The sequence below is a fragment of the Gouania willdenowi genome, chromosome 8 (assembly GCF_900634775.1).
Source record: "Gouania willdenowi chromosome 8, fGouWil2.1, whole genome shotgun sequence".
In the NCBI taxonomy this organism is placed as follows: domain Eukaryota; kingdom Metazoa; phylum Chordata; class Actinopteri; order Blenniiformes; family Gobiesocidae; genus Gouania; species Gouania willdenowi.
This window is the reverse complement of record NC_041051.1, coordinates 1743604-1770493: the sequence shown is the minus strand read 5'-3', so window position 1 is coordinate 1770493 and position 26890 is coordinate 1743604. Positions and strand designations below refer to the sequence as shown.

Sequence of the window (26890 nt, the reverse complement as noted above, 5' to 3'; positions counted from 1 at the left end):
TCAATGGTTCAATGATGCACTGCCTATGCTGGTATACAAAAGCTTTTGATTCCAATGTTTAAACACACCTTAATTCCTTTTTGTATGTCCAAAATTTTCTACCAATCTCATGCACAGTGAAGCACCCTGCACAGCTCTTTGTTTAACATTCAATGATTATGTTTACGGTGGATATATCAAGTACAATGTGATGAAATCATTATTGTTTCCTTCAATAAGGTAATAAAAAAAAAATAGATCCACTGTTTGATTGCTTGTTTGTTTACTAGAGCTTTGCATCAAAAAATATGTACAAAATGTAATCTATGTTTTTCTCAGGATTCATTCATCACCTCAACGGTGAGCAATGATGGTGAAAACTATTATTTGTTATTTTTAAGTGTTTATCCAACACCCCTAAAAGTTGGTAAAAAGTGATTTTCCAATATAAAGTCTGGTTAATCACTTCTATGATGATTTCTGTCCAGGTGTCATTAGCATTTGTTGGGTTTATCTGCAGCTGATGATGTGCAAGGTTGTAGGAATCGATTTCAGAAGAAATACAACAGATCTTGGTGCTGGAATCTGTTTGAAGTTGTCTTTAAGAGCAAAATGATTACAGACTTATACTGATCAGCCAAAAAAAACTTAAATCAGTACAAGGTTGGGCAAAAAAATATGGGTTTAATTAAAAATGTTTGATAAATATTAAACCTGGGTAGCTAAAAAAAGAAAGCCTTGAATTTACATTAACTCATATTTTGACATTGAATTTGGGGCTTTAACAAAAGGACAAAAATATGTTTATACACTGCTACAGAGTTTGAAAAGTTAGCCATTTTTTCTAAATTTGAAGAAATATTACTTCAGTCTTAAACTGGTGAAACAAAAGTTGCCTTGACTGCATGTAAATACTTAAAGAATTCAGAAACGTCATTTTTTTGAAACAGCAGATGTTCAGCAATTATCACTTTACATTCTTTTTTGTAACAATGTAATACAATACCAATTAAACCCCCAAATAAATAGTGGATTTTATGTTCCATTTACAAAAAAATATCATTAGGCCTTAATGACAAGCCTTTTATTTACTTCATATAAGTTATCACTTACACCATCCATATAAAGAAAAATATGTGATGGCACAAAAGTACAAATCTTGTCGAATTAGTGATTGTGCAAGACATCAGACGATGTATTTTGCTGTACTTTGGCCAGATTCAGTTAAGACGTTTTTAACTTTAATTAATTACTATGAGATATTAAAAATATTAAATCGTTGGATGACATCAGCAAATTGCATTTTGATGCTGTGAAAAAAAAAAAATTTAAAAATAAAGATGTTAGAGAAGCGAGGCGCTAAGGCGTCTCTGGCATCGGTTAGTTCTGTCTGAATCTTTCAGGTCAGAGGTCAATGTGCGGCGCGTACAGGCTTTGAACAACACGGTGATATAATTGATGCTTCACCAAGTAAAAGATAAACTCACAGACCGCAGGGCTCGCGTTTCAATTGTCTCTAAAGCTAAAAACTACTACAATTCTCGAGGTTTTATATTGCTAAGCTAGCTGACAGTCGCTGGAGCTCATTACCCCCTCGTTAGCCGTGTTAGCCGGCTAATGAGGAAGCTAACTCATCGGACTTAAAGCTACCTGGGTTTTGTTTGGGGGAGGACAGAGCGGCAAACATGCAGGAGATTTTGGCCCCCGTGGACCACCTAAAGTTTGACGTGGAGCTCGCTGTGGAACAGCAGCTCGGAGCGCAGCAGCTGCCTTTCCCTGGCATGGACAGTAAGTGAAGCTAGCCGTTTTAGCACAAGCTAGCACACACACACTGATGTTAACGGAATGGTACTGAGTGGATACACTATAGCAATAACAATCAGTTATTAAGTGGACAAAATACTTTTGTACTGAGGAAACTTTACAGATATGATCTATTTTATAATTCCTCTGAAGGTAGAATTAGAATCTAGCAACAGGTTATCTATGATTGGATGATCCTCCGTTAATCTAATGTCCTGGAATAGATGTGTAGGCTTAAAAAATACTACTATTATGTATAGATAAGATGGATAAATAATGAAACATGTATTACTACTACAGTGGTTCTCAAACATTTTTGGCAGTGGCTATCCGTACGGTTGCCGTATCAATATGACATTCTAGCGCCCCTATTTGGCCAGTTTAGGTCACGTGATTGGTCAGTCATTGGCCAGTTTAGGTCGCGTGACAAAGACTAAACCTAACCCTAAAAATTGTTGTGATATGTGGTTATAACCTAACCCTAAACTAATTCTAACCTAAGATGCTATGTACTTGTACTTATGTAACTGTACCAATAGCACCGGGGGGTTGTTCGTACGGCAACTGTGCGAATAGACACTTTCAACATTTTTGGCAGTGGCTGTCCGTACGGTTGCCGTATCAATATACCAACTTTCTGTCCATATGCAGCACCTCTATTTGACCAATTTAGGTCACGTGACTAAGACTAAATCTTATCCTAACCCTAAAATTTATGATAATGGGTTATAATCTAACCTTAACCCTAAACTAATCCTAAAATGCAAAGTACATGTACTTTGTTAACCGTACCAATAGCACCGTGGGTTGTCTGTACGGCAACCGTACAAATAAACACTTTAAACATTTTTGGCTCAAGTCCCCCCTTTGTCTGACTACAACATTTTGGTTAGAAAACTATTTAAAAACAACTATAGAGCATAATGCAGGGCTCGAGACTGCGACCAAATTGGTCGCATATGCGACTATTTTTTGTGTGCGAATGAAAATTTTATATGGTCGCATCAGTGTGAGTGCGTATGAGTGACTATTTATTATTTATTTGTTACGTCTTCTTTTAAAATAATATAAAATAAATAACCTGTTATTTCAGCCACTGCTTGTTGCAGAAAAACTTAATATTGACACTAAAACATTAAAACATTTTGCAAATATCTCAAGTCATTGTCAATCTTTACTTCATACAAAACTACGGTACGCCAGTTAAGTCAATTATTCATCAGCATGCGTGGCTATGCTGTACACTCCCCCCACCCCTGCTCAATGAAAAAAGGGTGCAACCAAATTCTGTGCTGGTGTGACCAATTGAGAAAGTTAGTCGCACCAGTGCCACCACTGGAAAATTTAGTGTACAGCCCTGTAATGATGGATTGAACGAGTGATGATAACACACATTTTAAAGAATCTAATTTTGTAAAAAAGTGGAAATAATAAACAGTATTTAGTGTAGTAGTTCCCAACCTTTTTTGATTTCTGGCGTCCCCAAAGACATTTTTTCTCGAGAATTAGTTTGAAATAAAACTACAAACAAGTTGTCATCAGTCTAAAAAACATAGAGCTACAGGTAGATGTGAAACTAAATAAAACAAACTCAACCCCTGGAACAGTCATGTGACAAATCAATCAGTAGTTATTGTTGAGAAAGATTATTATTATTCTGGATACAGTGGAAACAGAAACTATAAAAATAATTATATTATGAACCTGTTTATATTGTAGGGAACATATTATATACATACATGTAATTGGAGTCTAAAGACATAAAAAAACACCACTTTAAAAAGAAAATAGACTAATATAAGACCTTTTTACAGTTATTTGACTCATTCTGCGCCTGCGCGACTTGCGGCGATGACGCACTGGTGACATCATAATCCAAGATGGCGGCGGCCCGAACTACAGCCGACACTATTTAATAAAGCCTTGAAAGACATGGATATAATGAAAAGAGTGGATGGACAGAGGCATAAACATGCAGACTTTCACACAGACGCACACAGACTTATTAAACACACACGGACCAAGGTAAACGGAACAGGCTTCATCAGACGGCAGGCACTAGGACCCAGAGGCGGAGTAAGTGCATCCCCGTATTGCATTCACAGGCTGTAATATCACCAGTTTATCATTTTACCAGTTGTTGTCTTTACCAGAGATAGTGTTTATTATTGGTGACTGTTTTCCAGACTTTTACTGGGTTTTTTTTTTACCGGTGATTAGTTTCTATCTCCCTTCCGCTCCGCGGTCCAAACTGAAACCGTAGCCACACACACACACACTGCAGTAACGTTCTAAATGCATCTTATACAAACCCTGCGAGAAAAAAAAACTAGTGCGGGCATTTAGGAATCGAAAAAAGAATCGAAATGCAAACAACTTTGTAATGATTCTGGAACCGGACGTACGGAACCAGTTCCTAACCTCGGTGCCCAACCCTAATGTTGACACTTATTTACAGAAATGTTGCACTAGAGGTCACATAGAGCAAACAACTCTTCAATGTAAATGAGACAATAAAACAATGCAATGGGAGCATCTACAGAAAGTTGCCTGCCCGTCTGGGCGCTTTGGCTTTGTTCCCTGGAGCGCACAGTCGCCGGAGATGTCGCTAGCACGGTGGGCCCCTCCCTCCTTGGCTCACTTGGGGGACCACGTGGGCCGGTGTGTGATGTGTGGCGTGTGCCGGGGGTGGGATGGGGGAGCGCGATGGGACCTTGCCCATGCAGGGGTCTCCCCTGGAGTTGGGCTGGGTGGGTGCGTGGGGGCGTGGCCTGTGGTTCTTGCCCTGGGGGATCCGCGTCGGGAGTGGTTGGTCTGCTGTGCAGGGGCAGGGATGCCCCAGGGGTGGGTCTTTGGGTTGGGCATCTTGATGGACTATTAGTTGATGGACAATATATTCATTTGTTTATTTGAAACCTTTCGCGTTACCTTTGAAGTGTTTCATGAACTTGTCAAGTTTAACTTCCTGGAGAAATGTGAGGATAAACCTATATCCTCCGTGAGCTTGTCTTTTAAAAAACATCTGAAGATCATGCTTTTCAGAAAGGCTTTTGGTTAAATTGCTTTTAATTTTTATTAACCTTTTATGATGTTCCTACTGTTGTTTTAAATTATCTTGTGTTTTATTATCCTTTTATGTTGCTGCTGTTTTAATTGCATTTTTGCCTATACAGGACTTTGTGATTTTATCTGTGAAAAGTGCTGTAGAAATAAAATTGACTTTCTTATTTACGTACTTATATAGGTTGTAATTTGTCAAAATATCCAGAGCACTACAATGTTATTAACAAACTGCTCCAGTGATGTACTGAAATACAATGTAACTGCATGTGTAGGTTGACCCATTAAGCTGATCATTTAGTGTGTGTTTTTGTAAGTGGACAGGATGGGATGACATATTGCTACACCTTACCATACCTTTATTATAGCCAATAATACTTTTAAAAACTCTAACTAATAATTAAACATTGTATCCTTAAGCACATGTCTTCTGACAATGTCTAAGGAAAGTGTCATGATTAGTACAATGAAACAGTTTTAGTATTGTATACTGTGTGTGCAGTGTTGGGAGTAACTAGTTATTTTTGTAATATATTACAGTAATATATTCCTTTTTGAAGTAACTCAGTAGTGTAACTCATTACAAAAGTGAAAGGTGGTAATATATTACTAGTTACAATTAAAGTAACTCAAGTTACATGTATATTTGATTTAAGTGCACATTTGCTTTGTTTTCTCACAGCACATGACAGGTTCACATAGCCTACATTTATTACCACAGAGGAGTCTATTATATTATAACTGCAGTTAAATCATATATTTAATGGACGTATAATTTGGTAAACATCTTGTAATTGGCTAATCAAGCAGAATATTTGGCAAAAGCTTTTGACTACATTTTGTAGAACACTGATTATTCTGATCAGGAGCTTGTGGGATTTATTACCATAGTTGGTCGACGCGTTGAAATCACATTACGCAACGCACGCTTTCTACGTTTGAACGTGTCGAAATCAAATTAACGAGCGTATTACACACGCGTAATTTGTGACATGACGCACGTCTTTTACGTGTTGCGGGTTTAAAGGCATGCTTTTTACGTGTCAAAATCAACGCGATTTTTGGCCCTTTTGGCTTGCCATACCTTTCTGCTCGCTCGCTGTCTTCTGTGATAATAAAACAGTGATATGATTATAAAAAATAGAATTAAATATGTATGTAATGATGATCAACAGTAAAATGTTGATGAAACAAAATAGGATTAAAAAAGAATAATGTCTAAGAATCTATAAATACTAAAACCATACAATTACGTAACGGTAGATTACATGAAGGCCTGAGTAAATACATGGGTTTTAAGTTAAAAATATAATTTATTTTTTTCAGCTCCTATTATACTTTCCACTGTGATGACCTCTACCTCTGATTGGCTCTGACTGTTTTTCAAGTGACATTTAAAGTGACCAATCAGAAAGGAGGGACCGTCAATGCAATGCCCGCCCCAAAATGCCAAAACTCAACAACACCGCGCGAGATGAAAGGAGTCAAGGCTGTTTTATGCTTGAGCATCAACGTGCTGCGCGGAAATAAGACGCACGGAATCCGCATGAAACAACGCATGTTGCATTTATACTTCGTGCGGCTTCCGCTACCAAACTGCAGGGGGCAATGTATTACAAACACATGCCAACCACGGTACAAAAGTACAGTAGAAGAAGTAGCCGTTGTTTACAACATGGCGGCGACAGCCAGACTGCGTCTACATCTATTTCTCCTCAAAGAAGAGGAAATGTGTTGTCGTTTGTTACTACGGAGACGGAAAAGAAAGCGAAGGTGGTCGACTCGTCCATTAAATTGTAGGAGCCAACCTTCCAGGAACTACAGTCCCCGTACCACATGTGTTCCTGCTGATGCTGCATTTCCTCTTCAACAAAACCTGATGCGGCAATTTCCAGGTATACTATATCCTGTATCTATTGGTGATCATGTTAAAGACGTTTTTGTATGTCAACTGTTAACACAACATAATTTGTTTTTTTCCTCTTTCTTTCCAACATGGTATTTCCTCTTTCTATCTGTACTGTGTATAACATGAACATTGGCAAAACATTTTCTTTTTATAGTATTCGTAGAGTTGTATACTTATATATTCTTTGTTTTTTATTTTTATTGTGCTATTTCCTTTCTTGCAACTAGGGCTGGGCGATATGGCCTTTTATAAATACCGCGATATTTTTAGGCCATGTCACGATACACGATATATATCTCGATATTTTGCATTACCCTTGAATTACACTTTGATGCACAAATCACACCAGTATGATGATTCTATATGTCTACATTAAAACATCTTGATCATACTGCATTAATATATGCCAATTTTAAACTTTCATGCAAAAAAGGGGATATCACAACTAAGTCAAAGTTGACATAACTGTATTTATTAAACAGTGAGTGGCTCAAACATAAAATTGTCAACAGAAAGTGCACGTTCTGTGCAAAATTGTCACAGAGACATTTCAAAACAAGACATTAGTGCAGGATGCAACTCACATGGCATTTCAAAACACAAAATTAAAGTGCACTTTTTGTACATAATGCCACTACAATATTTTAAAACAAATAGTGCCCTTTTGTGCATGTTGTCATTAAGATGACATTTCAAAACAACACTAAATTTAAGTGCACCTTTTGTGCATAATGCCACTAAAATATTTACAAAAAAAAAAAAAAAGTCCGCGAGTTTAACGGTATGGTCATTTTCAACACCGCACAGACTACAAGCTGCGATATATCGCCCAGCCCTACTTGCAACATGATTTTCCCTTTTTCTATCTGTACTGCATACAGGCCCATGTATGTGTGTACTGTATATATATATATATATATATATATATTTCTATTTTTCTGATGCTGAAATTCTGCAAATTTCCCCTTGTGGGATAAACAAAGGACATATCATCTCATCCTCATCTCACTGTACTTAAAGGAAAAACCTCAGCAATGCCCAGCAAATCTACAACTACCACCACTCACATACCAGGAGGATGATAGAGAACAGCTTCAACATACTGGCAGCACGATGGGGAATCCTGGGACGACCAATGGAATTCCACCCACAGAAAACTGAAGGCCTGTGAAGCCCTGCACAATTATTAAAGCAGCACAGATGCTACCAACTCCCAGCAACCAGTTCCATCCCTCCCAGGATCACAGACTCTCTACACACATCTGATCCTGTGAGTGGAGGGCAGTGGTAGCAGGCCACAACAACTTGTTGGACATTAGCCGTTGCAGGAAAGCACTCTGAGCTCCAAATGATCTCAGGTCATTGTTCCTGACACCACAGGGACTTGTTCCTGGCAGGAGAACGTAATCAGAAGGTACGCTGAACAGGAATGAAGAAAATACAGGACTGCAGTGAATTAGAAATATAATACTTTTTATTGTAACATACTGTAACAAAAGAAATAAAATATGCTAGAAAAGAATTGCACTTCTTTGTGACCTGTATTCTATATTTTCATACAGCACTTGGTAGATTGTATGTTTGACTGCCTCAGCTTTGTGTGCTGGGATGATTCCAGCATGTCAGCAACAACACAGTATGTGCTGTGTCCTTAGTGGTGGCTGTAACAGTGGCGCTCACTTTCTCAATATCTACTCATCTATGTTACAGCAGGTGAGCATCTCTGTTCTTCAACTCTGGTCCTGGAGACTCTCCTTGAGAAACTCCTTTTACCTGAGTAGAAAGGCAGAAGTGATCAGAATCAGAAAAAACTTGGGGCGGGGCTGCAAAAATTGCATCATTTGTACGCACGGAGCATGCGGACCTCGCGGATGCGTTGAGCATAAAACAGCCTCAACAGCGAGTGAGTATAAAGGAATGGTGCATCCGCAAAAAAGCACCGCGCACGCGCAGAAAGTGGTCTAACTGTGCGCGATGACAGTTTTTATGTGCTTGGGTTTTTGGCACTAAATTGACACCATATTGCGTGCACTGCGCGCACATCCCTTAAAAGCGATAGTGTATCTTTGTCATTGGGAGCCTTAGTGCTGCCCTGTGACTGTCCTTGAAGCCCCTCCTTCTCTGTATATCCACATCTTTCTCATTATTAATGTCTGATCAATGATTGGACGCATTTATACCGTGTGGTAAAAGGCGGCGATGGATTCGAACGTATCCTTATATATTATTACTGATGGTTTGAACACATGGAGACTGTGATATCTTAATAAAAATAAAGTACACAATAAACATGTTATAAGACAATAATTCTATTGACATTTGTATGGATTTGAAATCATATTAAAACATTTACCATGATATTCTGTTTAATTTCCTTTTAAAATACGGTATTAAAGCGGTATTTAAATAAATAAAGTATAACAGAAGTCTTTTTCACTCATTATTTCCTTTTGTAGATCTTTATTGAGTGTTTTAAAGCATCACTAAATAACTTCTTTAATAATGATGACGTGGTTTCATGAGAGTGACTCAGCAGATTAAACCAAGCCTGCTGCTTAAACCTGGTCAGGAGCAGTTTTGACCATGAACTGTTACTATGGTAAAGTGTCCTATGAACAGTCACACTATTTTAGTGCAACATTTCTGTAAATAAGTGTCAACATACCAATGTAAATGAATAAGTATCTCCAATAGTGCTTTATGTAAACAATAAATAGGGTCTTTCTTACCAGTGACACTATTATAGTGAAATATTCCAGTAAACAATATAATGGTTCCTTCAACAGTGACATAATTTCTGTGAAGACGTACCTGTACATTTTAGAAAAAAAGCAGAAAAGGTTTGAAAAAGAAAATATATCGTGATATATCGCCGTATCGAGATATCGTCACACTCCTAGTAACCAAGGTGTTTTCTCGTTGATGAAACCGCTGTTCCAGTTAGAACCCGGCTTAACGGAGCCCGACTCTCAGGTTAAACCTGGACTTAACCCTGAGCTGGGTTTGATGAAATACTTCCCTGGATGAAACCAATATGTCACCAACCTCTGCAGAAACCTGATAACAAGCCATTCATTTGATTCAGGTGTGTTTGAGCCACCCACCGCTGATCTACAGCAGGAGTTCTTCTACTGAGGAGCTCTTCCATATTCAACTAAAATTGGTACTGTGACTGAAATATAAGTAATGAAATATAAAATTGAATCGTTTTAGGAAATTTGAATGATACCTGGCTCTAGTGGTTTATAATGTTGATTCATTGTTCCCTCTGCCTCTCAAGTACCCACACAACTTTGTGTGTAGAGGACACGTATTGTATAATATTTATTATCTTTATAGTTTTGAATTATTACTAAACCATCCTTACATTATTTTTGAACCGGTTTGTCAAATCTTCCAACAGTCATGATCACTGTGCTTCTACTAAAGGTGTGATGTGTGTTTTTGCAGAGTCTGGGTCGGCTGTGTGCGAGTACTTCATGCGAGCAGCTTGTGTCAAGGTAAGAGAAACATTAAATAGTCCATCACTCCACGGACGCTGTCAATGTTTTAATACAGAACAAAAATATGAAAAAAAACTAATGAAATGCGTGTTTGAATGTGCACAGTGGGAACAAACTATGTCCTCATGTTTGTTTTAAAAAGACCTTTGGTGTTTGCTGGCTTTCTGTTCATCGCTGCTCATTATATTTTGTTATCATGAGTCTTTCAGTGATTACATACAGCTTGGGAACTGGGAAAACTAATTAATGGGCATGTAAAACGGGTCAGCTTGGCTGGAATTTGACTTGTGAGCATAGCTCAATAGCTGTGTGCATGGGTGTTCTAAACTTTCAAACTCATTCATGCAGTTATTTTTCTAAACGTAAGTCACAGGTGCTGCTGAGAAAGCAGACTTTCTGTGCAGTGAGGACGATGTTAAATGCAATTTAATTTTTAAAAAATGACGCCCCTTTTACTTTTATTTATGGCTGGAACTTTAACGCGTTAAATGCGATTAATTATTTACAGAAAAATAACACACTAAAGAAATGAACACAGTTAATGGTTTTTTTTGCACCCACACCAGCGTGGAACCTTTCTCAATTCATGACTTCCTAATATACCCACAATACTGAAGCACCGACAACAGAACACTATCAGTAGTTTCATTGATACATTCATATCTAAATTAATTTGAATTGGCAAAACGTTGCTTCTCGTATCAAATATTGTTAAGCGATTAATTTAGATTAATCAAGATTAATTAATTACATTTTATTAATCGAGTCGCACCACTGATTTTAATTTTTATTTAAGTTTCAGATCGGTTTCTTTCTCCCTCATTTTCCACCTCTTTCTTTCCTTTTAAGAATCATTTGAAGACTGTCTTCAGAAAAGCCTTTGGTTAAATGGATTTTTAACTTTTATTATCCTTTTTTATCATTTGATGATGCTGCTCCTGTTGTCTTAATTTCTCCTCTGTTCTGTACAGCACTTTGTGATTTTTATCTGAGGAAAGCGCTTTATAAAAAGAAATTCCTTACTTTCCTAATATGAGCCCAAACTAGTGAGTTATTTTCTTCTGTGTGATGTTTGTGTTGTGCTCCAGGTGGGATGTGTCCATTTCGTCACATCAGTGGAGAGAAGACGGTGGTGTGTAAACACTGGCTCCGAGGACTCTGTAAGAAGGGCGACCAGTGCGAGTTTCTCCACGAATACGACATGACCAAGATGCCAGAGTGCTACTTCTACTCCAAGTTTGGTTGGTTAACGTTACACTTGGCTTGAATGTGGCTCTTCTATGTCTTTGTGTGCCTATCAGGTAATGTGTTGTAACGTTTGTGTCGCCCTCCACAGGTGAGTGCAGTAACAAGGAGTGTCCGTTCCTGCACATTGACCCAGAGTCCAAGATCAAGGACTGTCCCTGGTACGACCGAGGCTTCTGCAAACACGGTGAGCTCCAACCACAGTTCAACCCCAAACACCAAGGCTGTGCTGTAAATGTCATACCAACGTACTACTCACACTAAGTCTGACGTCAAATTTAGTGTGTAGTGCAATAACGTTAGTTAGTATGGAAAGATGTACCGTATTTTACTGGCTATTTATCACACCGCTATATTGGCCGCATTCAAATAATTTTGCAATTTTCTAAGAATAATCCACAAGAAGGCCGTAGCGTAACATAGGTTGCACCCTATTGGCTGATGAGGGTGCCCTTCACATGACTCAGCCAATCAGAACGGGCAGGTAGGAGGGCTGCTGTACTCAAGTTAGGTTTCACAGAGATTTACGTGTTTCAAGTTTCCTTCTCCACATGAAGGCTGCGTCCGAATATTCCCTCCTATCTCCTTTCCTATCCACTGTTCCTTCAGCCACAGAAGTGTTGAAGGCTCTTTGGCCATGATAAAGAGCTTTCAAATTTTCTTTAAGCTCAGGAAAAGAGGCTGAATGCTTTCTTTTTTACCTCCTTTAGCCTAGGAAACACTGATGCATCCTTTACCAAAGGAGATGAGATAATGCTGACCCACAGTTATTTGCGGCGACAACATTTAAAGGGGAACGCACACCTGAGCGCTGACGGAAACTCACAATGACCGACATCATGTAAATTACCAATGCAATAATATGCCTTGAACACCTTTAAATAAATCATCTAAAACCCATATTTTATTATATGCAAGACATTATCAGATTATAACTGATATAAAACAGAAACTCTGTGGTTCAATAAAAGAGATCAGAGACATTTTTATCCACATGATGTTTTATTAATCATAATTCATATTAGTGAGTGGAAGGTGAGTGTGATCAACCATTCTCTATATGATGTTCTTTAGTTTACCTTTAATTCCTTGTAGCCATGGTAACCTCTTTTCCTTAGAAATTAGCTTTTAGTCCATTTTAGGAAATTTGTAGTTTTTTTCACCACGACAGACGTCACTAACCTTCACCACCGTCAGATTATTACGTCACCTAGGTGAAGTGTGTCTGATTGTCAAAACAAATGTGATGGCCTTTTCCTAACTCCTCTCCTAACACCTTTCCTTAACCCTATGACATCATCCACAGGGTTATGGAAAAGTGGATAGGAAAGGAGATAAGAGGGAATATTCCGACGCAGCCGAAGTCTCCTCCTCACTGCTCCACGTCTACATATCAGTCCATTTACAGCTTTTTATGGTCACTTTTTACTGGAACCAGACTGATACAGAGCTTCATCAGTTCTTCTTACCGTGAACTACCGTGGAGCGATCACGAACAAATACAGTTCAATTCAACTTCATTTATATAGCGCTAATTACAACAAAAGTAATCCACTATCAAAATCTAAAATTCGTAATAAAAAGGGGAAAAAAAACGACAAATCCAACATGCAACTTTATGCTGCTTTTATGGTTTTCTTTTATGACAAACTGTCTGACTTTTACTGTAGAAGGAGCAGAGATCAGAACAGCCTGGATACAGCCTGTATCTCAGTGTGTCCGTCCTCCTCATGTCAGCCTCAGAGTCCACAACAGTTTCCTTCTATTACAAACTGGCTGACTTTTACTTTATTATTTTATACAGGCTGCCGCAGCGTTCTCTCTCTCGCTCTCTCTGACAACATTTCTCTGTGTTTGTTCCATGATGAGGGAGTGTGCATCATGACAAAATGACTGAGCAGAATGATTCCGTGGGATCTCCAACAATTTCATGTAAATGCTTTCATTAAACCACCTGGTCTAATGTGACAGACAATTTTGTGGCAGCATGAATCTTGAAAACTGGAAAAAAATCCACCAATTAGCCACGTCATATAGTCCGGAAATTACGGTAGTGAGAAATACTCGGATGTATACTATATGTGGACATTTTGAAGTATACACTATGGGCACACTAGTCATACTCAACCGTCCCATGATGCGTGCTTGTGCGTGAGCGTGCAGCTACGGTTTCAGTTTGGACCGCGGAGCGGAAGGGAGATAGGAGCTAATCACCAGTAATAAATATTAGCTCCCTGGTAGTTAGCTCCATGCAGTACGGGGACGCCTGCCAGTCGATGAAGCCTGTTCCGTTTACGGCGTTTACCGAGGTCAGTGTGTGTTTAATAAGTCTGTGTGTTTATGACTATAACACAGAAGATCACACACGAGAACTGTTTTCACCTTCATTTTGATTGTAACACACGGTTTCAGTTTGGACCGGAAGAGAGATAAAAACTAATCACTAGTAAAAAAAACCCATTAAAAGTCCAGAAAACAATCACCATGAATAAATATTATCTCCCTGGTAAAATCATAAACTGGTGATATTACAGCCTGTGTTTGCAGTATGGAGACGCATTTACTCCTCCTCTGGGTCCTAGTGCCTGCCGTCCGGTGAAGCCTGTTCCGTTTACCGAGGTCCGTGTGTGTTTAATAAGTCTGTGTGAAAGTCTACATGTTTATGCCTCTGTCCATCCACTCTTTTCATTATATCCATGTCTTTTAAGGCTCTTATTAAATAGTGTCGGCCGTCGTCCACCATCTTGGATTATGATGTCACCAGTGCGTCATCGCCGCAAGTCACGCAAGCACAGAATGAGTCAAATAACTGTAAAGAGGTCTTATATTAGTCTATTTTCTTTTTAAAGTGGTGTTTTTTTATGTCTTTAGACTCCAATTACATGTATGTATATAATATGTTCCCTACAATATAAACAGGTTCATAATATAATTATTTTTATAGTTTCTGTTTCCACTGTATCCATAATAATAATAATAATTCTCAACAAGAACTATTGATTAATTTGTCACATGACTGTTCCAGGGTTTGTTTTATTTAGTTTCACATCTACCTGTAGCTCTATGTTTTTTACACTGATGACAACTTGTTTGTAGTTTTATTTCAGAAAGTTTCACTTTTACAGTTACAGTTGGAAACCTTTGTAATTGAATATCCTAGTTATATTACAGTAACCATATTAAACTATATCAACTGAGTGAATTAATAAAAATGTTCTGTGTGAAGGCTTTTTTAAACTAAAAAATGATCTTGTGAAATCTGTGACCTGTTGACCTGCACAAATCAAAGAATCGTTTAGAACAGGAATGCAAATTTAGAATCGGAATCAGAATCGTTAAAAACCAAACGATGCTCAAACCTAATTGGGACCGGCTTCAAAATGAAAGCATCTCTTCTTGTCTTCCATTAATTTCTTAACACTTTTGTAAATAGGGCTCTTGTTTTGAAGTTAACAGGAAGTTTAGTTAGTAACACAAAGGAGGGTCTCCAAAAATCTCAGAAATGTGAGAAGTTTTTATTGATGAAATATTGATATTCTACTTGGTCACTTTGTCACTTCAAATGTTTTCAGAATTTTCAAAGTTGATATTTAGCCTCAGTTTGCTTCAGGCTTTTGTTCTTGGTAAACTTGAAAGTATACTCCAGTGGAAACGCTCACCATCCTAACGATACTTCTAGTATATAGTACAGTGTATACTCAATGAGTTTGTAGAGGATAGTATGGAGTGTGACATTTACAGCACAGCCCAACAGTTCCTTTCACTTCTTTCTGATGCAGCTTCAACATTTATTCTTCTACATGTTTGTGAGTCTGTTGTGTTACATTCCTCTTCCTGTTTCAGGTCCTGACTGCAGACACAGACACACACGAAGGGTGATCTGTGTCAACTACCTGGTGGGTTTCTGTCCTGAAGGAAAAAACTGTAAATTTATGCAGTAAGTGATGGTTTTTTCTTTCCTTATTGAACTGCACAATATCTGCTCTGCACTTAAAACCATGTATACTGAACATTTGGTATTTGGAGTGTGAACAGTGAAGTCTAACAGTGAGATGTTCCTCTGTAGCCCCCGATTTGAGCTCCCTATGGGAGCTTCTGAACAGCCGCCTCTGCAGCAGCAGAACAGAACCAAACAAGGTGACACCATCGTTCAACACACACACACATTGGAAACACCTCATACATAGGGTGACTATATGTCTGGATTTACCCGGACATCTCCTCCTTTTACGTCTTGTTCGGACAGTCCGGCAGGATTTTATGAATAGATGAAAATGTCCGGGTTTCCCAGGGACCCTGAACACATCACGGGGAACTTGTTAATTTAAAAGACCCTAACTCCACTAACATTTGCTATATCTGAGAAACTCCTCCAGTTTCTGAAAGCTAATAAGTTGCTCTTTACAGCCTATCACATCATTACATGAATTACTCACACATGACAGAATAATTAAAGATTCGGTAAAAAACGGTTTATATTAATGAAAATCATTTGACACGCAGCAGAGAGAAGAGACCAAATACCGTTGGATTCAATTAAAAACCTTCCTGGATGATAAAAACCTTCATAAAGGCTCAGATAAACTTATCCTATTGCTCAGTGGTTTTCAAATGGGGGTAAGTGTACCCCTAGGGGTACACGATGGCATTACAGGGAGAAAGAAAGGAAAATTAACAAATAAAAGCCTAAAATGTGGGGTTTTTGTAATGTTTGTTTAATGAGAAATTATAATCATACTAAAACTCACAAAACCACAACAAAATAAGAGAAAAATATACCAAATAATAAAAAGAACAAACAAACCACACAAAATGACACCAAAAAGAGACTGAGAGAAACATACAAAACGACAAAAGAAACTACACCAAAAACACACGGAATAATTTAAAGAACACACAAAAATGCAACAAAAAACACCCAAAATAAGAAAAAAAAAAAAAAAAGAAAAAAAAAAAAGGGGGGGGGTACAGAATAATGAAAAAAAACCAGACAAACAGCAGCAAAATACACAAAATAACACCAAAAACACAAAATAATGATAGAAATGATTTTGATTAGAACGTGAACTGAAAATACAAGAGTCAGTCTTGGTCCCACACAATGCAGAAAATGACTGTAAATGATAAAAACAATATCAATAAATCTAAATACTGTTTCATTCCACTTATTTACAAAGTGAGATTTTTTCAAATATGTTATTACTCATTCATTCCATTGTTATGCTTTATAGTTGTTTTTCACAGAATTTTGAGCAAAATGTTGCAGTCGGACATAAGGGGGTACATGGATTCACCATTTAGATTAAGGGGTTTACTTGAGCCTAAAACGTTTGAGAACCACTGCTACAGGAAGTTAAAGTCACAGTTATTTATTTAATAATGATTTAATGTTCTGTAAGCATTGAAGGTTTTTTTTTTGTATATAGTTTTAATTTCTAGGATTTTTTTTTTTCATTGTTTTCATGATTGAGAGACGTTAGGTTTATGTGAGATTATTATAGTGCATAATAAAGGTGATTGACTTGCTTTGCCACTGATTTAAGATTGTTTTTATTAAGTCTCTGTTAAAAGAGAGAAATTATTTTTTTAACTTTACTGACGGTAACAACTTATTTATCTACTATATTGTATTTTGCCATAACAAGGTAGATTCAAGAAAACATAGAGTACTTTGAGTACGCCCCAAAACAATGTAAATACCTTCACGCTCGTCCTACATGTGGTTAAACCATGAGATGTTAATCTGGGCTTCTTTTTGATCTTTTCCTGGTCTTCACGCTGCAGTTCCCACAGCCCCCCATCAGCCGCTCGTCACTCTCCATCATCCCACTCACCAACTCCTCTCCTGGACATCGGCCACAGAACCAAATGACGAGCGGATTCCAGCCGTACAACACATTTAACAACGTGTCGATAGCCAACAGAGGGCCTCGTCCACTGGACCAGGTCACCTGCTACAAGGTGAGTCACATGTTCACTTTGTACCAATGGTCTGCTCCAGGTCAGGGTTGGGGTCAATTACAATTGTAATCGCATCATTAATTACAATTAATACGTAATAGTAATTTTAAAAATCAGTTGCTGTCATAATCATAATTGAATTCAGATAATTTACTTTTTAATTGTAATTGCCATGAAAATTCTATAAAAATGGTAAATTATAAGAAATTTTGGGAATTGGGGAACCATGTTATGTTCTACACGTGTAGTTAACAATTATTAAAATGTTTCATATCAAGCTTTCCCACATTTTAAAAACTATTAAAAGCTATATTGTCATTGATTAGGAACCCTAACAAGGTAATCAATAGATAGGAAATAAATGAGATGATAGATATTTGTTTTTAGTGTATTTTACAGCTGATTTAGGACCTGTTAGCATTAGAGATGCTAACACAAGAGGAAGGTTAACATTTATTAGGTTATTTATTTCAGGATCAGTAATTGTGATTAATTGTGATTGACTTCGATGATAAAAAATAACTATTTGGAAAAAATGCTGTTAACTGTAATTGTAAGTGAATGTAATTGAAAATGTAATTGACCAACCCTGCTCCAGGTTTCCTTTTGCAAACTTTCTTAAATTGTTGGTCTTAAGGATTTGTCCATTTGAAATAAAGAATAAAACCATGTGCTTTTATTTTGAAAGGGATTTTTTTATAATGCAACCAGGTACTGTATATTCACACTTTAAACAGCATATTGTCAATACAAAACTGCTACATATTTTGGTTTTACATAATCTTTAAATGTTGCTGTATTGGGATATTTTATATTGGTGTTAAAAGTGCAAAAATAATAATAAAAAAAATAGTTGAATGTTCCTTGATTTGGACTGACTGATACTTTTTATTTTGGACAAAACATGTATATAAAAATCCACTTTATTGATTTGTGTTAACAAAAAAACTAGTAACTTAGTGTCATTAAATCAGTGCACATTTGTCACAATGACTAAAATGTATATAAAGTTGAATAAAGTATGCTGAATTTAGACAAAGTTAGTGTTGCCTTACAAACCCTGCTCAATGTCTCTGCACCACATCTTTTTGTGATTTATTCCATTTTGTTTGGTGGCCTATTATTTTTAAAGTCTTCTTTCTGTGCCTGCAGTGTGGTGAGAAAGGCCATTATGCCAACAAATGTAACAAAGGTCACCTGGCCTTCCTCAGTGGCCAATGAGGATCAAGCATTTGCTGCCAGTGAGAAGAAGAGGAGGCAGCTAATCTGCACCTGGAGCTCAGTGTCATTCTCTGAAACTGAACACTTTCCCGACACGAGCAGTGGAGAGGATTGTACATGTTTTTGTCTAGTTTTCTACCCTGTTTGTACTGGTGATGGAGGCACGCATGGAGAACATCTGTTGAATGTTGGACACTTCGCCCACAGACTTTTGCGCTGCAGGAAAAACATCTGTACAAATAAAAAGTTTGTTGTACGATTTGTGTCCTTCATGTGACACTATTTTCTTTTTTTAGTCGAACACAATAATCCCACAAACCCAAAAGTATGACGACTCCACCATGAATATTTGTGTATTTATTGGTCACACCACAAAGAGCAGAAGGGTCTGGGATGAAGCTGTGATGGTACTCAGTGATACTTCCTCCAGCGGTCGTGCTCTATAGGATGAGGAGACGTCAGTAAAACACTGATTAAAACTGCTCAGGATGGTGAACTACAAAGGAAAGGTGTTTTACTTACTGATGTGATCAAAGGACCACACGTAGCTGATGACTATGTAGCCCGTTATCATCATGGCTATACCCCCTATGCCTCCCTTTCTCACAAAGATGTACTTGTTGTAGTATCTGTCTCGACCTGAAGATGGAAAAAAATAATTCAAAACAGCAGAAACTAAGACAAAGAACAGAAATATATTCTATCTTTAGTCCCTAAACAGATGTGAGTGAACGAGCGCCAACATCTGTCCCGTCTGCTTTAAGAAGCTCCATAATCAGGATTCATGTGTAGGAGAAACAAACAGGTTTTCTCACCCCTCGCCATCGCTGAGATCACCCCGTTGGGAGTGAAGTCTCGTCCTCCGAGCCAAGATCCAAGCTCGCTCAGTTTCACGTCCAACAGACGCTTCTCAACAATGGAAACTGATCAAAGGCAGAGACAACAGTACTTTTATTTATCACCTCAATCTGAAAAAACAAGTGTTCTGTTTTAACCTGTAATTGCAGCTTCTACATAAACAAAAAAAATAAATAATAATAATTCTAATCTCAGATTACATTAAAGTTTTGATGAAACTACAAAGTTGAATAATACACTCATGCATACATTTATTGTTCATACCATTGTGATGACTATAAACCAGGCCACGTTTCATGCCAAAAAACTTAATAAAATAAAAAAAAAAACACTTGGACTCCTTTATAATTAAAGACTCGTTTTAGGAGTGTCTCGATATCAGCCAGAAAACAAAGATAGAATTTTAATCAGACTGCATCAAAAATGTCCAATATATTATATTTATTCAATCATAGAATACTGTAGATATGTTGAAGGTTAAAATGTATGTAACCAATAAGTTAATATATGGGTCAGTTTTTCCTCATCTCTACTATTGCTGACTATTGTTCTGAGTGACATCACTTGGTCAAGCCTTTTCTAACATTCCAAACACTACAAAATGAGTCATAAAAGTATGATATCGGTATCGGCCAATAACCAAGGCAGCAATATCGGTATCGTATTTTGTATACGATATTCATACATTTCCATATCTATTGATACGGAAACATATGAATAAACTGTCAGTCTATTCATATTTATTTTTAGCTACCCCGCTAATTTTTTTATTTTAGGAAATACCCTACAATGTTTATTTTTTTTCGTACAAGTATTTTTAAAGGTGGAATTTGCCGTGTTAAATATGTTAAAATGAAAAATATGTCAAAAGTGAGATTCAAACCCAAAGTAGCAGAAGGAGATCTTTTAGTCAGGCACCTACTCGGTCATCCTAACACGATGAAAACGCACAGTACGCAAGAAAACGTACCCATAGTCACAAGGCTATTATTACGTATCAATAGACACTTCGTTTCGCAAACAAACAGCCATGTGTGGATCCTGAACTACTATTGTAGAACACACCAAACGTTTATCAATTATAGGCGTTTAAGTCACAGGTACTGAGCGCGTGTAAGTGATCTAGGAATATAAATTGAAATAGATCAGTTTACACTGGTTTATAATGAAACTAAAAAATAATCTTTTTTTTTAATCAAATCTTGAGGTGATTATGGTCCGTAGGAGTTCCTCCATTTGGCCTAAACATAGCGTCATATAACTGCAAAGTGTAGTTCTGTTTAAACCACACAGAAACCAACTGAAGCTGGTTTAACACTGAAGTGTAAAATCCTGCCAATGACAAGCAAAGTCCTTGAGCAGACGAGACGGCTTAGTGCGGCCTTCAGGCATTAAAATAGTTTCAGGTTCCAAACAAACACTCAAACTGATGGAAAAACCTACAATTATCATAAAACACTCACAAACAAAAACAAAACGACAGTTACAAAGGAGAAGACCGACAATTTACAGAGAACAAACAGCGTTACCTGCTTTATCCGCCATCTTGACCGGTGCAGGACGTTCTCAGTGAGAGGCATTATGGGTAAAAAAAAAAGAAGACATGATGCATTCTGGGAAATGATGTAGTATTTAAATGATCCACAAGGAGGCGACCACCAGTGCCGTTTAGAGAGATATGAGCTAATGATGCTAATGATGGTGAACAGCTATAGGATGATAACCAGTGTTTATTACACACACAGTGTGGGAAGTTTTGTGTTCAGACACGTAATTATTACCAGGTTATGTTTAACCCTGCGTTTATCTGTCTGTCTGTTAGCAAGATAACTTGAAAGGTTATGAACGGATTTGGATGACATTTTCAGGAAATGTTGATAGATGGTGATGTTCTGGATCACCAGAAATGAGAAAATACAAAAAAATACGAAAATAGGAGCTGTACCCGAGCCTGCTCCTTTAAGCGCGATGGCTTATAGGTAATGCGCGGTGGCTTATGGGTAATGTAGTAGTGGTAAGGAAGTGCATTGTGCTTATGTCCCGCCCGGTACTCGTGCTGTACTTTGCAGAGGTCTGCGTTCTCCGAGTGCCCTAGTTTATTTATAGTTTAATTAGTTTTTGCAGACATATTGTAAACGAATTAAATGTGTGCCGAATCTAAATCACATTTGTATATTTGTATTATTTTGTAAAAATCTGAATCTTATTGGTATATATTGGTATATATTTGTGTATTATTATTATTATTATTATTATTATTATTATTATTATTATTATTATTATTATTATTATCTATCCTACTTTTTTCTACTACTGTAATGTGTGTATTTCTGACCCCTGTTTTTAACAGTCTTTTACTTTTGTCTTTGTTAATGTTTTTATTCTTTATTTGTGATGTGTTCAGTGACTGTAACAAAAGCAATTTCCCCCTGGGATCAATAAAGGAATTCTGATTCTGATTCTTCTTATTCTGATTCTTATATTTAGTTCTAAAAAATGTGTTTACAGCTAATTTTACTGATTATTGTTACACATCATCCTGCATGTGCATTAAATACAGTATAAATGTGTAGATTTAACTATTACTACTATTTAACTAAGTCAAAAACCTTGGTGTTCTGATTGACTCAGATCTGACATTCAGCATCAGATCAAATCTATCACAAAAACATCTTCTACCACCTAAAGAACATCTCCAGAGTGAAAGGTTTAATGACTCAGAAAGATCAGGAGAAACTGGTCCATGCTTTTATCTCCAGCAGACTGGACTATTGTAATGGTCTTCATCAAACATCTACAGCTGATTCAGAACGCTGCAGCTCAGGTCTGAACCAGAACAAAGAGGTCAGAACACATTAGTCCAGTTTTAAAGTCTTTACACTGGCTCCCAGTCAGCCTCAGAGGAGACTGTAAAGTTCTGCTGCTGGTTATAAATGTGTGAATGGGTTTGGTCCAGAATACATCAGTGAGATGTTAGTCAGGTATGAACCCAGCAGGTCTCTGAGATCTATGGACACAGGTCAGATAGTGGAGCCCAGAGCTCACAGTAACCATGGTGATGCTGCTTTTAGTTGTTATGCTACAAAGAAGTGCAACAAACTGCAGCAGAGCTGAAGTCAGCATCACATGTGAACAGTTAAAGGCACTTTTTTTCTCTACTGTGTATGATTGAGAGAGAGATTCTTAGTCATGTTGTTGATGTCATGTGTTTGTTGATGATTTTACTGATGATTTTATTTGATTTTACTGGTGATTTTAATTGTTCGTATTGATTTTAAACAATTGAATGTTTTATCATGTAAAGCACATTGAGTTGCCTTGTGTATGAAATGTGCTATACAAATAAATTTGCCTTGTCTTGCCTAATCAAATTGATGAATCGTGTTGATATCTGGAGGCTGCAGCATCCGACTGATAGAGACTATTCTTTGTTTTCCCAGGTACACAACTCATACACAAGAATTGACTATTTTTTAACTGATGCTAAACTGACATCTAATATAATTTCTGCCAAGTATCATACCATTTTAATTTTGGATCACAGCCCTGTTGAACTAAAAATTGATTTTGGAAGAGACAAGATGGCACCCCGGATGTCACAGACTCAACTTTGTGGGAAGCTTTCATGGCCGTTATGCGAGGACACATCATCGCTTATGAGTCTAAGCTAAAAAAGAGTAGACAAAAATAATTATCGGATATTTCTGCTTGTCTGTCAATGCTTTAAACCGGATATAGAGCGAATCCCTCACCCCCCAAACTGAATGATATAATGAAGCTGAAATTAAAATTTAACTCTATTCTTTCCAATGAAGTGAGTGTTATGCTTTTAAAAGTAAAACAAAAATATTTTGAATTTGTTGAGAAGCCAGATAAATTATTGGCTCGCCAGCTCAGAAGCAAACAGGCTAACAGAACAATTCATTAGATTAGAACCAGTTCAGGTCGTATTACTATGGACCCAAAAAAATTAATAAATGTTTTCGGAAGTTTTAGGAGAACCTCTATACGACACAGATTTTTGATTTTCTCCACGCCCTTCACTTACCCAAACTTAGCCCAATCAGTGCTAAATGCAAAAATAACTCTGGAAAAAAGTGTTAAAGCAATACACTCCTTCCCTAATGGAAAAGCTTTAATTTAATAAGCTGTAATTACATATAACAACAAATCATCATCTTTCTCCTTACAACGCTCTGACAGACAAGGCTGTCCCTTGAGCCCCTTATTATTTGCCATTGCCATAGAACCCCTGGCTATTAGTATAAGAAACCACTCCTCCGTTGCTCCATTATTCTTAGGCAAAGCTGATCGTTGTATTTCACTCTATGCGGACGACATACTTTTGTTCCTCTCCCACCCTGAAGAATCTCTCCCTCTCCTACTTGAACTTATTCATAATTTTCGCATTGTCACAGAAAAAATCAAGTACTTAGGAGTTGTTGTCCCTAAAGACCTAAACTCATTGATAAACTGAATTATTTGAACATGATGGAGAGTGTCAAATCCAACATTGAAGCCTGGAGACTGAAATGCAATCAAAATGATGACACTCCCTCGGTGTCTTTACCTTTTCAAAACATACCTATATTTTTGTCCAAAGCCTTTTTTAAGTTACTAGATTCTTTGATCTTGCCTTTCATGTGGGGTTTCAAGGCTCACTGTATTTCTAAAAAGCATATAACTAAGCCCAAATCTGCAGGTGGCCTTGGTCTCCATGACTTTTGATACTGTTATTGGGCTGCAAACTCTAGGGCACTGATGGATTGGAGAGATGCTTATCCAGGTAATGTCACCCAGTCAACCCCTTCATGGCTGGCAATCGAACAGAATCTTTTAAAAACCTCCCTCCCCGCTCTCCTCTTCTCACAAACCAGATCCCCTGCAACTATTACAGACAATAACTTCATAATCACAAATTATTTGTGAATTTGGTACCAAATACAGAAATCATTTAAAGGAGACATATCATGCATTTACATTTTTCCTTTTTACATATAAATCATACAGTTGTGGTCTATATAAAGCAGAACTGCAATGCTTGGGTCTGAATTCCTCATTATTATAGCTCCACCCCTTTTCTACCCCTTTTCTGATGTTCTTCTGAGAGCAAATCCTTTTGGTGCTGTCTCTTTAAATGCAAATGAGACACTTCATACCCCGCCCCCTCTCCAGGTTACAGAGGTGACACTCGGTTCAACTCCACCCTGTTCGGCCATTTTTGTAGTTTGATAGAAGAGATACGATTATTTAGCGGCGCATAAACTTTTTATTCAGAGGTTATTTATAAAATGTCAACAACGTTAGACTTGTCCATCCAGCCTTACATGTTCCAGCCAGAGTCTGACCCAGGGGAGCGAGATGAAAATGAAGATGATGAACCTGCAGAACCCTAACAAGTGAGCTAACACAAGCACCGAGCTAACGCTAACGCCAAGCTAACTTCACGAAATGCATTTTAATACAGTCTTTTCTGAGACAAAAACGTCAAAATGAAATGACTAATGAAACTTTAGACTTAAATTAAATCACGTAGGCCATATCATCAAGGATCTAAAACGAGCACACAGCGCTAACATATGAAGACGGTGCAACTGCTAATGCTAACAAAACAATGTCAGGGACGTCTTATCATCACACTTTTTAGCGTTATTTACAGCTTACCGAAGTGCTCTGTTCGTCGTCTCCAAAGATAGAAGGAATTGAACCCTCAATCAGACAAAGTCTTTCTGTAAATCCTTCTTTATACTGGTGGAGGTTGATGAAGCAGTCATCATTGAAGTGCTTCGTGCACACAAAAATGACCTTACCCACAGATGTGGTACATTTCCATAAAAAATAAAAGTGAGAAATAAAAATGGCAGATTGCTGAAGTGTTGGACCTGTAGTCGATGTCCTAATTTGGCAGTTCCGCTGCAAATACTGTGACGTTATTGTTCAAAAAACATAATAGAGAATAGAAAAATCGAAACGGATTGAAAAATATGACCAAAACAGAATATAAAGATATCTATGGAGCACCTGAAGAGACTAATTTGAACTTTTCTGTACTTCTAAACACTCTATACAACAAAATGCATTTAAGGGCTAAAAAAGTGGATTTAGCATGATATGTCCCCTTTAAATGACCTGAAACTTCAGGTTCTTTGCCTGTTTTCTGCAACCATGCCTTCCCTCCCTCCCTCACAGATAACACTTTCAGTTTCTGGAGAAATAAAGGCATCATCACCATCGCAGACGTTTTGCCACCTTTGCCAAAATATACACTACCAGATGCACATTTCTTTCATTTTCTCCAGATTAGAGACTGCATTCGCACTAATATTTCTAACTTTCAGTCGATGCCATCCCCTTACGAACTTCATAATCTTAATGAACCAGAGTCCTGACTTGAAACAATTAGTCTCCAGATTTGTAAATCTTTTCATAGAACATAACCCTATAGGTGACTCTGGGTCACCTATTCTGGTCTTGCCCTAAACTAAAGTTCTGGTCAGACATTTTTAATTGCTTCTCTGTTATGTACGACTTTGTCATTACACCAGATCCTTCTACAGCCATATTTGACACAACTCAACACTTATTGAACTTGTCTTCATTACAAAAAAAAAAAAAACATTACAATACGGCATGGAGATGTACCCTCCTTCAGGACCTGGCTACAGGAAATGACCAAATTGTTACACATGGAGAGGGTCCAATATTGTGTCTCTCTCAGCTCTTCAGTTTTTGACAAAAAGTGGCAAACCATTCTTGTCTTACACTATCAAAGAAAACCTAAAGTTTTATTTTGCTTAAATAACTTTGTGCAAATAGTTGTCCACCTTTCTTTTATGTATACTGTAGAAACCTTGTACTTGTACTGTCTTAGGCTAATGAGACATACTGTGATCTTTTAACAGTTGGTGATGATTCCTTAAAAATGTGGCTTACTGTATTGTAAGATATCCTATAAGAAAGTGTATTTGTTGTTTTGTTTTATCTTCGCCCTGTCTTATGTTTCTTATTTCTCTAATTCCTCTTTGTCTTAGGGTTGTTTTTGTCAATGTACTGTATGTTTATAAAATTGAAAATGTATGAATAAAATATATTTTTTAAAAAAGGGAGTTGTGTCTTCCCACTGTCGCTAAATGCTTGTTCATGTGGATCTTGTTGGGTTTTTTTCTTTGTTAATATTAATTTTATATTTTGATAAGCGCATTGAGATGACTTTGTTGTAATTTGCACTATACAAATAAAGTTGAATTGAATTTAATTGATGATGTCACAGGTTCACTCAGAAACCAAAGCAAGTTTCTTTGTTGATAATGATGTCATAGGTTCTCTCTGGATCAAAGCATACATAGGCAGA

At 37.3% G+C, this 26890-nt stretch overlaps 2 protein-coding genes across 3 annotated transcripts; one reads left to right on the top strand and one right to left on the bottom strand.

Annotated features, from left to right (window-relative positions):
- Positions 1-1364: 1364 nt before the first annotated feature.
- cpsf4 (cleavage and polyadenylation specific factor 4) lies at positions 1365-18940 on the top strand. 2 transcript variants are annotated; one of them, XR_003674653.1, is made up of 8 exons: positions 1365-1767; positions 10202-10250; positions 11341-11495; positions 11591-11686; positions 15343-15436; positions 15566-15636; positions 17284-17460; positions 18613-18940. XR_003674653.1 is itself a non-coding variant. In XM_028455551.1 (8 exons), exons 1-8 carry the CDS (start codon positions 1665-1667, stop codon positions 18679-18681), a joined length of 816 nt encoding a protein of 271 aa, XP_028311352.1. In that variant the 5' UTR covers positions 1365-1664; the 3' UTR covers positions 18682-18940. The 2 variants fall into 2 exon arrangements, 1 of the variants encoding a protein (XP_028311352.1); XM_028455551.1 differs by having other exon boundaries at positions 15566-15647; positions 17293-17460.
- An 83-nt stretch (positions 18941-19023) lies between these two features.
- Positions 19024-21210, bottom strand: atp5mf (ATP synthase membrane subunit f). The gene is made up of 4 exons (XM_028455552.1): positions 21069-21210; positions 19497-19604; positions 19204-19320; positions 19024-19121 (listed from the first exon to the last, which is right to left on the bottom strand). The coding sequence occupies exons 1-4, from the start codon at positions 21082-21084 to the stop codon at positions 19093-19095; spliced, it is 270 nt and encodes an 89-aa protein (XP_028311353.1). The 5' UTR covers positions 21085-21210; the 3' UTR covers positions 19024-19092.
- Between the last annotated feature and the right edge of the window lie 5680 nt (positions 21211-26890).